General features: G+C 32.3%; 1 protein-coding gene across 1 annotated transcript in view; it reads left to right on the forward strand.

Annotated features, from left to right (window-relative positions):
• LOC111158373 (G2/M-phase specific E3 ubiquitin protein ligase) overlaps positions 1 to 13,668 on the forward strand; it is a 65,800-nt gene extending 52,132 nt beyond the window's left edge. Inside the window, exons 11-15 of the mRNA XM_022520384.1 lie at positions 604 to 911; positions 3,035 to 3,216; positions 6,599 to 6,771; positions 10,833 to 11,023; positions 11,813 to 13,668. Coding sequence (XP_022376092.1) covers positions 604 to 911; positions 3,035 to 3,216; positions 6,599 to 6,771; positions 10,833 to 11,023; positions 11,813 to 12,069 — 1,111 coding nt within the window. The 3' untranslated portion in view covers positions 12,070 to 13,668. The remainder of the gene's footprint in view (positions 1 to 603; positions 912 to 3,034; positions 3,217 to 6,598; positions 6,772 to 10,832; positions 11,024 to 11,812) is intronic.
• The last annotated feature ends 2,342 nt before the right edge of the window (positions 13,669 to 16,010 follow it).

Below are 16,010 nucleotides of genomic sequence, written 5' to 3' on the forward strand. Positions count from 1 at the left end.
ATTATAGCTATAGACTAAAAAGTACTATTGAAAGGGTTGTGAGTTGTGTGTTCATTATAGCTATAGACTAAAAAGTACTATTGAAAGGGTTGTGAATTGTGTTCATAATAATAACTCTACTGTTAACTAACTTTATGATGAGAAATACATTGTAATTTGTAATCTCTTAAAACTATGGTTGTCTCATAGAGTAAGCAGAGATTACATTTGTTCTATTTTTTAAAGGATCTAGTAAACTTGAAATGCCTTGAAGCAACTGTTTGTTGTAGCCATTGGCCAGGAGGGTAAGATTCTGAGCTTCTGACTCTTACATCTGAATCCTCTGAATTGATCAAATTTGAGATAGTGATCTATCAATATTCTCATAGATCATTTATGATACTAGATTTTAATTAGTAGGAAATTGGGGAGGGAGTCAAGAATTTAGAATCAAGTCAAATAGCTTTTTGGTTCTGGTGGCAGCTGTTGTCTGTTTTTGGGTGGGAGCTGGGGAAGAATTTCCTTTTTAATTAATTTTTTTATTTTTTATTGGCTGAATAACTGCTGTGTCATGCAAAGTACTTTAGAGTACTTAACTTTTATGTTTAAATTCATGTCTTATAGGCAAGGCAATAAATTTAGAAAAGAAGTTTCAACAATAATGGTGGAATTAGGTTTTCAAATTAAAAAAAAAACTAAAAGATTATGGATTAATAAAGCCAATGTCTGGAATAGTGCCTTAGATGGATTCAGAAATCAAAACTTTAATCCTTCATACACAATTGAAGTAGCATATGTCGATGAAAATGATAACTTTGGAAGAGAGCGTCCTGGATCAAAGCAAGAATTCCTAAGTCTCTTAATGCAACATCTTGAGAATTCACCAATATTTGAAGGGTCCTTGTCAAAGAATTTGTCTCTAAATTCTCAAGGTAATTTTATTATTGTATCTGCTGAATATACCATGTGAAAGAGATAGCTGGTTAGAATTAATATTTAGTCCCTGTGGTCGAAATGTATAGTTTACTTGGTTATAAAATACTGATTGACTCACAGAAGAGTAGAGAAAGGGGAGTGGTATTTTTTAAATTTTCTAGTGAAACTTTTTATTTAAGAATATGCTTAATTTTTTTTAGTAATATCCTCCTTAGAGTGAATTTATAATTAAGTGTAACTTCTTTAAAAATGTACTTTATATTCATTCTTATTTCATTTGAATAGTCACCAAATGGAACCAAATGGAATAGATGATTATTTGAGCCCTTCTTTTCACATCTTTGGAATTTGCAGATAGGATGTTTCTTCACAACCTAGGATTTTATCACATAATTTTCTGGTTCACATCTAACAGATTTTTTAATGTACTTTTGCTTTCAAGAATTTTTCATGCATATTTATGTATATGATACTTTTCTGTCTTACGATGAATTTAAAAAAATGCATTTCAGAAGAGTGATTAATTCTAGCATTCTTTTTTAGGAGCTTTTATACCACTTTTGCTGTAATAGGAAATTCAGACAAGTGAGAAGACTTACTTCATTCCACTTGAATTTTCTCCTGTATAGTCGCTAGAACTTCCTTATTGTTGCGAAAGTATCATGAAAATAGTTGAGAAACTACCAGGGTTTATTTGTTCTATGTGTAGTACACACTGTTTAATTCAAAACTCCCTAAAACAAATCATTCTAAATAATAAGTAACATTAACTCAAGACAGTTTTGGTATAGTAGGTGAGTGCATGAATTCACAAAATCTGAATTCAGTTTTGTACACACCTACTTCAGTTGCTTTATTTCCTTTGATTAATTATTTAGTCTCTCTGGAATTCATTTAACAGATACAGAAAGTATTACTGCTAATATGTAGCATATAAGGTTATTGTTGAGATTTTCTTATTCATGTAGTGATAATGTTACTTGTTAATAATTTGCTCTTAATAATATTAAGAGAAATAAAGGAAAATTTACATTATGTCTTTTTGATTTATCAAGGTAGCTAAAACATTTTAAGTTTTTATTTTAAGTTAACATACAGTGTTATATTAGTTTCAGGTGTACAAGGTAGTAATTCAACATGTCCATATATCAGCCTATGCTCAACACAAGTGCACTCTTTAATCCCCACCACCTATTTCACCTACCTACCCCCGCTTGTCCCTTCTGGTAACCATCAGTTTGTTCTCTCTAATTAAGAGTTGGTGTCTTGATTTGTGTGTGTGTCTCTCTCTCATTTTTTCCCCTTTGCTTGTTTGTTTTGTTCCTTAAATTCCACATGTGTATAAAATCATATGGTATTTGTCTTTCTCTGACTTATTTTGCTTCATAGCTAAAACATTTTAAATGACAATTTAAAAAATACTGAAAGCTGCGATGACATGGTTAGATAGCATATACTCCTGGGAGTACCTTTGTGCCATTTTGGAAAATAATTTATCCCTATATATCAACAACCTTAAAAATGTTTATATCCTATGACCTCCTAACAGCATATGTAGGACTCTATACTAATCAAATAATCAAAGATATATAAAAAAGAATATGAGAATAGATGTTGATTAGAATATTATGTCTCATATAGTTGAAAGTATAACTTAGCCAAAGTAGCCAGTAATAAGGAGATGGTTTGCTTTGCAGCACATCTATAATTTAGTCTTAATCAGTCATTAACTGTAGATTTGAATAATTGTGTATAATATAGAAAAAGTTTACAATATAGTAAGTAAAAAAAAGCACAAGTCAAACTATTTGCACTAATATACATACTAGAAATACACATCAAAATGTGCATACTGGTTATTGTGATGGTATGATATGTAATTTTTATTAAATTTTCCTGTATTTACATTTTTTCTATTATAGGTTATTTTGTATTCAGAAAAATGTATTTAGGTGAGATCTGTATTTTATATACGATTCTAGTTTCTGTAAATTAATTTACATTTATCTAATTCTTAGTTTTTTGGGGCTTTTAATTTACTGTATATGTATTCATCATATATGGTTATCTTACAATAATAAAAGAATTATATTTGATGTATTTTCATCTGTATCTACAGCTCTGAAAGAGAATCTTTACTATGAAGCTGGCAAAATCCTTGCCATTTCTTTGGTCCATGGTGGTCCTTCACCTGGTTTCTTTTCTAAAACCTTGTTTAACTGCCTTGTTTATGGACCAGAAAATACCCAACCAATTTTAGATGATGTTTCAGACTTTGACGTGGCACAAATTATAATCAGGGTAAGAAATGTACTTGTTTATTAAAATACAAACTACATTCTAGTTATATGAATGTAAATGATGGATCTACAATAGAATAATAACTCTTTGTGCAGGAATCAAGAGGTATCAATATTACCAGCAGAGTTCACAAACAATTAAGAGATCAAAGGGCCACATTTAATGTTGATATAACCAGTTAGATAATATATTTGACTTTGGTCTGTGGTCAAAATGGTTTGTTACCACTCCTCAGAGTTAAATGGATTTATCTACCCTGCCAGAGACAATATAAGGCAGGTTCCTTATTGTCTGCTAGGTAGCAGGGAAAAGTGCACTTTCTGTAGGTAGTTGGATCTGTAAGGAAGGAGGACTTAGCTTACCTCTCAAAAAACTTAGTCTCACTCCTACAGGGAGATAAGTGTGATAGGTGCAGAGAAGGACCAGGCTGAATTTCTTTATGGAAACAAGTGGGGAGACTCAATGTTTCTACCTAAAAATAGTTATCATTTATTAAACCCTGTACTACATATTACCTGTACAAACTCAGTTTAGTTATAATAATGCCCTCTAAGTATCATTGCCTACATGTTACTGATTTGGAAACTAATTGAGACAATGAAAGTCATCCAGCTTTTTTTCCTTTATCCTTCCTCCTGCTTAAACCTACTCTATCCATTGTCTCCATTAATAGGCAGTATAGTTTAATGGTGTAAAGCAAATGCTCAGGGTGCCTGGGTGGCTCAGTTGGTTAAGCAACTGCTTTGGGCTCAGGTCATGATCCAGAGTCCTGGGATGGAGTCCTGCATCAGGCTCCCAGTTCCACTGGGAGTCTGCTTCTCCCTCTGACCTTCTCCCCTCTCATGCTTTCTCTCACTGTCTCTCAAATGTATAAATAAAAATCTTTAAAAAAAAAGGCAAATGTTCAGAAGTCAGATTTTAGTTTGAAATAGCTACTATAAGCTCTGTGACCTTGGGCACCTTAGTTAATCTTAAGCCTCAGTTTCAAAGTCACAAAGTAAATAACATGGAAGTGTGTCCTTTTATTTGTCCCAAGATGTCTCATCTTAAAATTTATCCTTTAACTCAAGTGATTTTTCCTTTTTTCCTCTTTACCAAAACACGTACTTTAGTATGACTTCATTGTCTCAGCTTCCTCTTTTGCTACTCATTTTTTTGCTTCTTGTAGTGAGGCTTCTGTTCCCACAGAGCATTCTTCCAAGTCAGCTAGTTTTTAGCTGATTCCAGGGATCTAAATCACTGCATGCAAAGGCCTTTCTTTCCTAATAATTCCTCATCTCCTTTTGTAATCACCACTGTCTTTGAATTCATCTCTTCTGTTTTCTTTAATACTGCATTTCTTCCTACCCCTGAAACTTAGGTTATTAATCTGTGTTATCCTAGTCCTCCCTCTGTACTATTTGGAAAGCTGCTTCCTGCCCATAACCTTTCTGAATGATTCCCAGACCTCTGTTTTTGAGCCACTAGACTTTTATACCTAGATAGGGTCTGAGTCTTTATAACACACTGAGTCCAACATGTTTAAGCCAACCGTTTTTTTTTCCCCAGAGTTTTTGGTTTGTTTGTTTGCTTGCTTGCCTGATTTTTCTTTTCAAAAGATTTCTTATTTCCATGCCTTTCTGGAGAAGTGTCATTTTCATTCTGCCATATTCCATTTATCAGGATGTATCAAGTCATCTATCTCTAAAAGTGAAGTTTATCTTCAGCATTTTCCTCTTATTTCTAATGTACTTACTATACCAAACTCAAATTATTTCTAGGTTTAAACAATTAGGATATTATTCTAATAATCAGGATGATTCTTTTAAAAGTATAGTTTTGACAACATTGCCTTCTTTGGAATCTTCAGTGGCTTCTCATTGCCTATTGAACAAAGTTCAAGCTATTCCTTAGGGTATTTAAGACTTCCAGCTCTTCTCATGGCTTTATCTATTGTTTCTGTGCTCCTATCCAATGTTTGTTCATTTAGTCAACAAATAACTATGTACCTCATATTGTTTCATCACTGAAGATGTAGTAGTGAACCAAAGTCCCTGCCTCTTTGAAATTTACATTTTAGAGGAAACACAGAAGATAAATAAATATATAATATACTGCCGTATAGTAAAATGTATTGTAAAAATAAAAAAGAATAAGAGAAAGGAGATAAAGTTTGGGGTATAATAAGATGGAACTTGGGCTTTGCTTCTGTAACAGAGACCCCAACAGATGTTTTATTTCTCTAAAATTTGTTATCTAGATTTTAGTGTAGGGATTAGCAAGTTACAGCTATAGGCCAAGTCTGGCCTGCTGCCTCTCTTGTTGTAGATAAAAGTTTTATTGGAACACAGCCATACCTACTTACCATTTGTTATGTGTTTATGACTGCTTTCACACTATAGTGGAAGAGTTGAGTAGTTATGGCCCACAAAGCATAAGATGTCTGGCCTTTCAGGCAGCTTGTATTTTAGCGGTATGGTTATGATACATCTAGGGAATTGGATTCCTTCTTCTCTGTTAATCTGATAATCACTTAGGGTATTATCTTCATCTACATGAGGCTTGCTCTTAAGGGAAGAAATAGAAGTAGAGTTCTGGAAAGTTTGACACATTTTCACTCACATTCTTTTGGATAGCTCTCAGTCACATATAGCCAGATTTAGCTGTAAGGAAAGTTTGGCTGTCAACTAAAATTCAGGGTGGTGGGTTTGGGAACAAAGGTAATATTTACCTAACTACTTGTGACAGTGTGTGAAGGTAGTATTTTGAGCAGAAAAACTTCTGGAATTTCAGCAGAGATCTGAAGTGAATGAAGGAAGTCATATAAATCACTGGGAAAGAGTTTTTTTGGAAAGAAGAGATAAAAAGTAAAATTTGTATTCAAATAGACCATTGACTGCTTCCTATTTTTAGTCTTTCTTTCCTTGTGTAACTCTTTTAAAGAGCTAATCTATATGAAAGTGTCTGGCACATTAATGGTCAAGTTTCCTTTTTTTATACTATTTCCTGAACTATTTTGATTCTATCCCTATTTTAAGTACCTCATTAAGTCTTTGAGTCCCTCATTCAAATCTAACAGCTGATATTCTTTCTCTTTCATGAAATCTCAGGTTATTTCACTTACTTCTCTAATGCTATGTAACTGTTCTGTGTCAATTATTATCTCTTATGTAAATAATTTCCTATATTAAAGTGCCAGTTTACTACAGGTTTCTTGAAGGCAGAAATTGACAATATTAATTAAACTGGATTGTCCTTTATTCTAGAAAAATAATTCTTGATATACTTTTACTCCACACTGGTGTTCTCCAGAATTGAGTATAAAGTAATAAGTGATATTTGAAATGTAAAAATCATTCACAAGTAAATGAGTAAACTGGGTATATTTTCTTCTTTGTTATAGGTAAATACTGCAACAAATGTGGCTGACTTAAACTCAGTAGTAAATGAATGCTATAACTACCTAGAGCTTATTGGATGTTTAAGACTTATAACTTCATTAAGTGATAAATATATGTTGGCAAAAGACATACTAGTTTATCATGTAATTAAGAGAGTCCAAGCACCCTTTGAAAGGTAAGTTGTTTATATGTGATTCTCTCAAATTACATGTTTAAAGTGATTGTCTTACAATAAGATATATTTGATAAAAATTTAAGTGCTATTTTAAAGTAATGCTTTAAAAGTAATGTCTTAAGAATGATTGCCGTTCTAACCATTTTATACAGAATTGGTGTGAATGTATGATGCTTGGGTAGGAAGAGTAATCATTACCTCAATTTATAATTATCCTTCTAAAAAAATTTTTTTAATTCTTAGCATGTAAGCCAACTCTTCCATTTCCTTTCATTCAATAACTATTTATTGAGTACCTGTTGTCTGCTAGGTAATAGGTACTAAACATTCTTTGATTAACAAAGTAGATATGAGTCTTGCTCTTCATTACCTTAGAGCACTGGTCTTCAGACTCTTTGTTCTTATAATTCTTAAAAGAAGTTTGAAAACTTAGTTATTCTCACATTTTTCTGTTTGTATATGTATAAAATGTATATGAAAATAGGGAGAATGGTACACCATGCAGTTACCACACAGATCTAATGATTACCAGTCAACCTGTGGCCAGTCTTGTTCATCTAGCCTACCTTTATTATTGACTCCAGGATTCGATTCTTCTCTTCTCTTCTCTTCTCTTCTCTTCTCTTCTCTTCTCTTCTCTTCCCTTCCCTTCCCTTCCCTTCCTTTCCCTTCCCTTCCCTTCCCTTCTTTTCTTTCTTTTATTTTTAAAAAATATTTATTCATTTTAGAAAGAGAGAGCAAGTGCCTGTGGGGGGAGGGGCAGAGGGATAGAATGCTCAGGCAGACTCCCCGCTGAGCGTGGAGACCCATGTGGGGCTCGATCCCACACCCAGTAAGATCATGACCTGAGCCGAAGCCAAGAGTTAGATGCTTAACCGACTGAGTACAGATGCCCTGACTCCAGGATTATTTTCAAGCAAATTCCAAACATAATACCATCTCAGAAGTGATCATTTTTTAAAAAAAATTTTAAGTGTCATTAACCTATGGGTTTAAATATATTTGATGTGTTCACAACTGTTATACTTCTTAAACTTACTGGAGTTCTCATTGTCTCCATGTTTGGCCATTGTAAATGTTCTTATGTTTCTTTTGAGTTCTTTTGATATTGACCTTAATGATCTTTGATAGCTTTCTTGGTATATAGCAGAGTATTTCAGGCTCATTCTGTGCATTTTCGACTGAGGAACCTTTGTTTCTTTGAATGGTGAATGATATTTCCAAAATACAGTCTGGATGCTAGGGATGCTTTTTTTGCCAGATTGTTCAGTGTTCATAGGACTTTTCAGTGGACCCAAACTAGGTCATATAGGGTTGTTTTGGTTTGGTTTTGGTTTCAGGTTTTTAAGGTAAAATACATCTTGAGTTTTACTGATACTTCAAATTCACTGCTATAAGATTTTTAACCTTTTCTTTGTCCCATGTTGAGAACCTCCGTTATCAACTCAACAACACAGGAGAATTAGACTATGAAATAATTACTCACTTCATTTATTCCACATTTCATAAACAGTAGTCTCAGTAACATTACCAACATTTTTACCAATAACTTTATTGAAAACAGGTTAACATTATTTTTCTAGGGCTGTGTAGTCAAGTTAATATATTGTAAAGACATTTGGAAAATTTATTCTGTGGTGTTCTACTATGAGCTATATATACATTTTATTTTCATTTTTTATTTCATTTTATTTCATTTAAATTGATTGATTTAAAAAAATTTAAAAAATTTAAAAAATTGTTTTACGGTTCTATAAAATATTTACATGGTTCCAAAATCAAATTTATAATGAAAGTATATCAAAAGAACTCAGCTCTGTGATACAAATTGCATTCAAAGAAGTATAGCTTTCATCCTTATCACATCCACTTTTCATCCCCTTATGAAGTCATTTTAGTGACATTGTTTAGCCATTATTTGTCGGTTTTTTAAATGATAAATATATGTGTGCATATGTACTAATTTCTTTTATTAGATAAATAGTAACATTACATCCACCCTTTTTCTAGTCATTTTTTAAAATTGGCAATATATACTGGAGATCATTTCATGGTGATAAATACTTCTGTTTTTAGAATCTATATCACGTGGCCTTTTCCACTGTGTGTGTGTCTTGTAAAGACACTTGTCATTGGATTTTGGGCCAGTCCAAATCTAGATAGGATGATCTCAAGATCTTTAATTTTATCTGTTTAGAATTTTTTTCCAAATAAGATCACATTCATAGGTTCCAGGAAATAGGATATAGACTTATTGGCGGGGTTGGTGGGCTAGGACTCCATTCAATCTACATCAGGGTAAATTACAGTATTGGGACTTATTTCTGGCACGTCTCTGGAGCTACAGCGTGGAGAATGAACTTGGGAATTTGCACACCTGGTAGAGCAGTTCTTCTGCAGGTGGTTTGTAATAGGGTGGTAAAGCAATATATAGAGAAATGAGCAGATAAAAGGGATTTCAGACAAGGAAATTCATAGGACTTGGTAATAAGAAATGGAAGAGGAAACAGTTAAAGAGGACTTTTAGATTCAGCTATACTAATTTGATGGATAATGGAGGCATATCCATCAGTTATGGTTTAGATTTTAGTAGTAAGGTGATGAAATTTCTTTTGCACTTAATAAGTTTGAGTACTTGAAATATATGCTACCATTAGCCTGTTGGATATATTTCTGAGCTAGAGATACTAGAGTTTATTTTGTTTTTAATTAATTAATTAATTTTTTAAAAGACAAGGCAGATTTTATTTTTTAAGATTTTCATTTGTGTATTTGAGAGAGAGAGGCAGAAAGTGAGAGAGAGCATGAGCAGGTTGAAGAGCAGAGAGAGAAGCAGACTCCCTGCTAGAGCAGGGAGCCTGATGTGGGGTTCAGTCCTGGGACTCTGGGATCATGACCTGATCCGAAGGCAGATGCTTAACTGACTGAGCCACCCAGGCTCACTGAAATAATAGATTTTATAGTTATGAGTGTATACCTGCTAAATACAGCCATGGGAGAGGATAAGAGAGAAGAGAAATTGGCCTTGTTACAGATCCATGAGACATAAACATCAACATTTAAAGCAAAGTAAAGAAAGAAGAAGCTTTGTAAGAGACTGAAAAGATCTGGCCAGAGAAAGAAGGGAAACCAGAAGACTGATGCCATAGAAGGAGATCATTCATAAATTAGGGCAGTTTTTCCTCAGGTGTAGACAAGAGTAGAATAAAAGTGAGTTGGAAATTAGTGAAGGTAGTGAATGTGGGTAAGTCTTTCAGATAGGTTGTCTTAAAGGAAAACATGGCATTGAATGAATTTTTTTTTCCATTTAAAGATGGAAAAAATAAGCACATTTCTGTGCTCTTGAGAATAACCCAGTAGAAGGGGGGGATGAATCTGTAACAGGGTACCTGAGGAGGTGGGTAGGGGATTCAGAACCACCGATAGGGCTTAGTCAGTCTGATAGATAAAAATATACCTCAGTTCTTTCCTAACAAGTGAGAATGCGCATTTAAAATAATTTACTTGTTCCTTGTATTTTGTTAATTATCCCTTCATATTTTGCTAATTTCCTGTTAAATTGTTCTTTTAGAAAAATGATTTGTATTTTTTGTATATTAGAGAAATTAGTTTTCTGTTATATACATTACCACTTTGTTTTTGTCGTTGTTAATTTCTTTTTAGCAGTACATAAGTTGAATTTTTTTGTGGCTAAGATTTATTACTCTTTCTTTGCAGTTTCTAGGAAACTTCATTTTATACTCTAGCTGTGAAGTGTAAAATACTTTCACATGTTTACTTTTTTCCCCTTAAAAATTGTTAGCTTAATTTTATTTCTTTTTTTTATTGTTTTAATTTTAAAACTATCTTACAAAATCAAGTAGTATGTGCAGATAAAATTTTATATTAATATACTTGCTTGTTATTGATTTTAAAGTATCATATCATGTATATCTATATTATTATATGTTTTTTCCTCACATCTAACTATGTGTGATAGTAAGTTAGCTAGAAATGTTAATTTGTAGTTGTAATACCAAACACATGTATGAATGTTGGCTTATTGTTTATCTTCTTATAAGTTTTAAGCAGGGTCTGAAAACTCTTGGTGTTTTGGAGAAAATTCAGACTTACCCAGAAGCCTTTTATAGCATCTTCTGTCATAAACCTGAGAATCTTACTGCAAAAATCCTTAGTGATCTTTTTACAGTACGCACATTATCTGATGTACAGGCTTTGGGATTTTGGAACAGTTATCTACAGGCTGTTGAGGGTATGCGGATGTTTTATTTTTATTTAACTGTCATAGAACATTTGTTTTGGTATATTAATTTATTTCTTTGAGTTTTGCTTTTTGATGATAAGACTTTCATCTGCTAACTCCACATTTACAAAATTTATTTCAAGACAAGTGTATATGACTGAGTTCAAGGTGATGAGGAAAGATTACAGAGTAAATTTCAATTTTGCAATTTGTTTTCCTCTAGATAATTTGAGGTAAAAGGCATTCTTCCTAGAAAACTTTATATGGGTGACTGCCACAGCATAAACTTAAAGCTAGTTATCTTCTATTTCATCTTTTTCAATTTTAAGTTAAATATCATTGAGCATTAGCAGTGTAAAATCATCCTGTTTAATAGAGTGGTTAAGATATGAGTTGAAATTTTTTTTTAGCTAGGTTATTCAGTTAGTTTATACCACTTAGTTTTCCTCTGAGTTTGATGAACTAGTGTGTCAAATAGTGATGATCTAAAAATGGCTTAAAATTTTTATTATCATGCCCCCTGAACCTCTTGGATTGTATAATAATTTTATATTAGAGAAGACATTCAAATATATAATGAGTAGCAACTAAATGACTTTCTGAGTCATATTTGGAGGTTCAAGTAAACATTTATTGAGTGTACTATTTTCCTGTTACTGTGCTTGATTTGGTGATTTATTTTGCCCAAGATAGATAGATGTTAGAGTCTCTTAAACATTCCCTGTCTAGTTGGGAAAGCGTCTATATTGATAGTAATATATATATAACATGGATTTTCTTTTTTGGTAAACTTTTCAGATGGTAAATCTGCAGTGACAATGGAAGATATTCTTATTTTTGCAACTGGTTGCAGTTCCATTCCACCTGCAGGATTTAAACCCACTCCTTCAATTGAGTGCCTTCATATGGATTTTCCTGTTGGGAACAAGTGTAATAACTGTTTAGCTCTTCCAATCACCAATACATATCAAGAATTTCAAGAAAATATGGACTTTGCCATAAGAAACACCCTAAGACTAGAAAAGGAAGGAAGTTCTCACTACATTGGACATTAAAATGTTTTGAACAAAGAAATGCTTCTTGAAAAGCTGCTATTGATACTTTTTGTTTCAGAAATCTGTCCATTATTTGAACAAACTTGTTAGCTTCTTGGCCCAATAAAATTTATATGAACATATGAACAAGGAATGTTTTGGCCACTTAAGCTAAAAAATTTTTTGTTAACGTGTACCAGTCAAAATTGATGATATTTTTCTATTTTCTTAATATACATGCATCATAAACTTTAATATAAATAGTTTTAAAACAGCTGTACAGACTTTTTTCAAGTATAATAACCTGAGATATATATATATATATATATATATATATATAAGAAAAAAACTTGTATTCACTGTTTCTGCAAATAAGGATTAGCTATAGGATACCACAATGATTTTTCTAGTTTTATATAATTTTCAAATTATTATTTTATTTTAAAGCATTAAATAGAAAAGCAAATTGATAAATCGTGTTATATAAATCAAAGGCATATATTCTGGGGTATGTGTTATAAATATTTTTCCTAGGATGGCACTGAATTGGTTAAAAATGTTTTTAGATTACTGATTTATATTGAAACAGACCCACACTGCAATTAGACTATACCTAATGGGAAGTATTATGAAAAAGCAGAATTGCACAAATATTGTAGAACCTATGGACATTCCATAGTCTTAAGAACACTTCTGAGGTGGATAAAATATATTTGAAAATAACTTAAAAAGTGTTTAAAGGCTTGGCTTTGATCATAGGATTTTCTTTTTTTCTCTATAGCCCATGTGTGGTATTAAAACCACATTATGTCTGATTCAGAATCATTTGGGGTGTGTCATTTATCTTTGTGGATTACCATGACTCTTTGACAGTTATTTATTATCAAGTTGGTTGTATGATAGGTAAGCTGGTACCATTGCATTATATATTACCTTCTTTACTCTTGAAGATATCTTTATTATACAAGCAATGGAAAAATGTGTAAGAAAGAAGTACAAACAGAATGAAAAACCCACTCTAATCTCACAGTGCAGAATTAACTAGTATGTTTCATTTATTCTTACTATAAACTATTTTCCTTTCCTTTTAAACTTTATTGTTATTGAAAGTCAAAGAATACCTTAAAGTAACAAGAAATCATGTAATAACAATTTGAAAACAGATAGTCCCATAGTTATGTCCCCATGTTTATATTCTTGCAAAAGGAGAAAGTGGAAAAGTTTTATGTTCCTAATCTATTATCAAACATAAATTCGTTTTCCACCAAAGTAAATTTAAATTGCATGAGAGTTAAATCATTATGAGAGGTTGGTTTTAACCACATTTTTTTATATACAAAAGCAGTTATCAACTATCATCATATTCTCATCCTTCCCAAGACATCCTTAAATTATTGATATTTTCAAAGAAAAACAACAGGATTGATTTGATACTGGTGATGTAACTCTTTAATACCAAAGGAAAGCTAAAACATATTCCTAGTATAATTTTCCTTGTTACACTTATTGGCAGACCCAGCAAATTAAAGTTTCATTTTGACTTGAAGTTTTTAAGAACATTATGGAAGGCATTTATTTGTCTTATATTGTGTTATTATTGTTGTTGTTTTTTAGATTTTATTTATTTATTTGACAGAGAGACAGCAAGAGAGGGAATACAAGGAGGGAGAGTGGGAGAGGAGAAGCAGGCTTCCCTCTGAGCAGGGAGCCCAATGTGGGGCCTAATTCCAGGACCCTGGGATCATGACCTGAGCCAAAGGCAGACGCTTAACGACTGAGCCACCTGGGTGCCCCTGTCTTATATTGAATTGTTAGATCATCAAAAGTAATTCAAGGATTGTTTAAGAGTTTGAATATCTAAACTTCAAATTTGCCATATAGCTTTTATTCCAAATGTGATAAATTGGATATTTCTCAACCGTACCCAGTTTTTATAAAATTTAAAAAGCCATTAAACAAATAGAAACCAAAAATCTAATTAAAGCTATTTTCTATCATTTGTAGTTTTAATTTTTCCTACAGTGGTAATTAAAATTAATGAACATTCACACAGATTTTGGGTGGGGTGAGTTGGTAGGGAAGCGATGTGCTTGGGTTGACTATGATTAAAAAAACAGTATTTCAGTTCCTCATTTCACTATTTTATGTGTAGACAGGGCCTTTGGGATATGGTGTGATGTAAATAATTTCATATATTCACATTTCTAAAGTGATGCATACTCATTGCAAAGCATTTTCTATGTTTAAGGATGTTCCATTAGTTTGAGTTTTAAGTTAGTCTGTATAGTCAAGGCATAGTAGAAAATCCTGTAGGTTATTTATTTTTCTGCGTGTTACTATGTCACATGGTTGATATTGTGATGTTCTTTTTCTGTTCATTGTTCTAGCCAGTAGACAACTCTTGCTGACATTGATTTTTAAAAGTAATTATGCTATAAACCCTTATAAATGTGTATTTGTATTTAACTACTTCAGTCGTCTAAATGCCATATATTTCAAGTGTGTTTTCTATACTCAATATTGGAGAAAACCATAAAGTCATCTATTGTACATCTACTATTAACAGTCTTTGATTAGTTTTAAATTCATTGTTTTTAGACACTTTTTAAACCTTTTGGTATGGGAAGTTCATCTGAAGACCTTTTTATACAATTCTTTACTATTCTTGTAGTCATTTTAATTTTTTAGTATTTAAGGTTAAAGTTTCTTTAAAATATCTCATCAGAAACTGGGTTATGATTTTACACATTGTAATATTTAATTTCTACATTATGAATAAGCCATTATTTGGGTCAAGTAAAAAGCCTTCATTTGATTACTAATCTGAGAATTCACTTTGGCTTCTACTTTATGCCAAACTTGTAATAATTCTTTCCCTAAATTTGTGGAAGCTATTGTACTCAGTGATGAATGCGAAGTGAAGGAGATTATAATAGGTAAGTTTTCTCCATGACTTTGCCTTTAGTATTTCGTCATTGTAAGAAAATGATTAGAACAAAATTCCATTTAAATGTAATTCTTTTATATAAGGATTATCACTTTCTTCATTGTTAGTTTTACAAGAAGCTATTAAATTAGTGTTTATGCTTTAAGTAATGCAATAAAAAGCTTTATGCTTTAAGTAATTCAGTACAAAGTAGAACTTCACATTGTATAATGGATTACTTGAATGTATATGTAGTTCAGAAAAATTTGGATTGCTTTGAAAAGACCCAGTTTTCAAGTTCTAATTTTGACTGTTAATCTTTTCCAATTGCCAAACATATTCCATCCTATACCTGCTGTATACCAGGTATTATGCTAGGTGATAGTTGATGTGGCAGCCTATTCCTCCCTCCCCTTTTTTTGACTTCAGATGTAACCAGAAAACATGATACTGATAATGACATTCCTAAATAAATATGTTCATGCTACTAAATGTGAAGTGCTTATATGAACTATTTTAAATAACTTGTTAGGATTTTAAGATTCTGACAATGCTAAATAGATACAAGATCTTTTTCATATTTGAGAGATCCTGTAAGCAGTTGTTGACTGACACCCCAGAACCTCTCTTTAATGAGCCATATTGAGACATTCTGTGTTAAAACTATTCCCTAATGTAAAATAAGTTTACCAGAATAAATTATTTAAGCCAAAAATCTGGATAGGTAGAGCCAGTTAGTTAAAAGTCTACAGTAAATTAGGTTAACACTTTGAAGCCATAGTTTGATTCTTGCTGATTCTAAGAATGCATGACAAATTCCTTTCTCAGTCGCAGTCTTACAGGGTCTATTTGTCTACTGTCACCATTTTGTAGGGTATATATATATATTTTTTTTTTAGATTTTATTTATTTATTTGACAGACAGAGATCACAAGCAGGCAGAGAGTCAGGCAGAGAGACAGGAGGAAGCAGGCTCCCTGCTGAGCAGAGAGCCCGATGTGGGACTCGATCCCAGGACTCCGAGATCATGACCTGA

This window comes from Enhydra lutris, unplaced genomic scaffold (genome assembly GCF_002288905.1).
Source record: "Enhydra lutris kenyoni isolate GAN:26980312 unplaced genomic scaffold, ASM228890v2 scaffoldscaffold4, whole genome shotgun sequence".
In the NCBI taxonomy this organism is placed as follows: domain Eukaryota; kingdom Metazoa; phylum Chordata; class Mammalia; order Carnivora; family Mustelidae; genus Enhydra; species Enhydra lutris.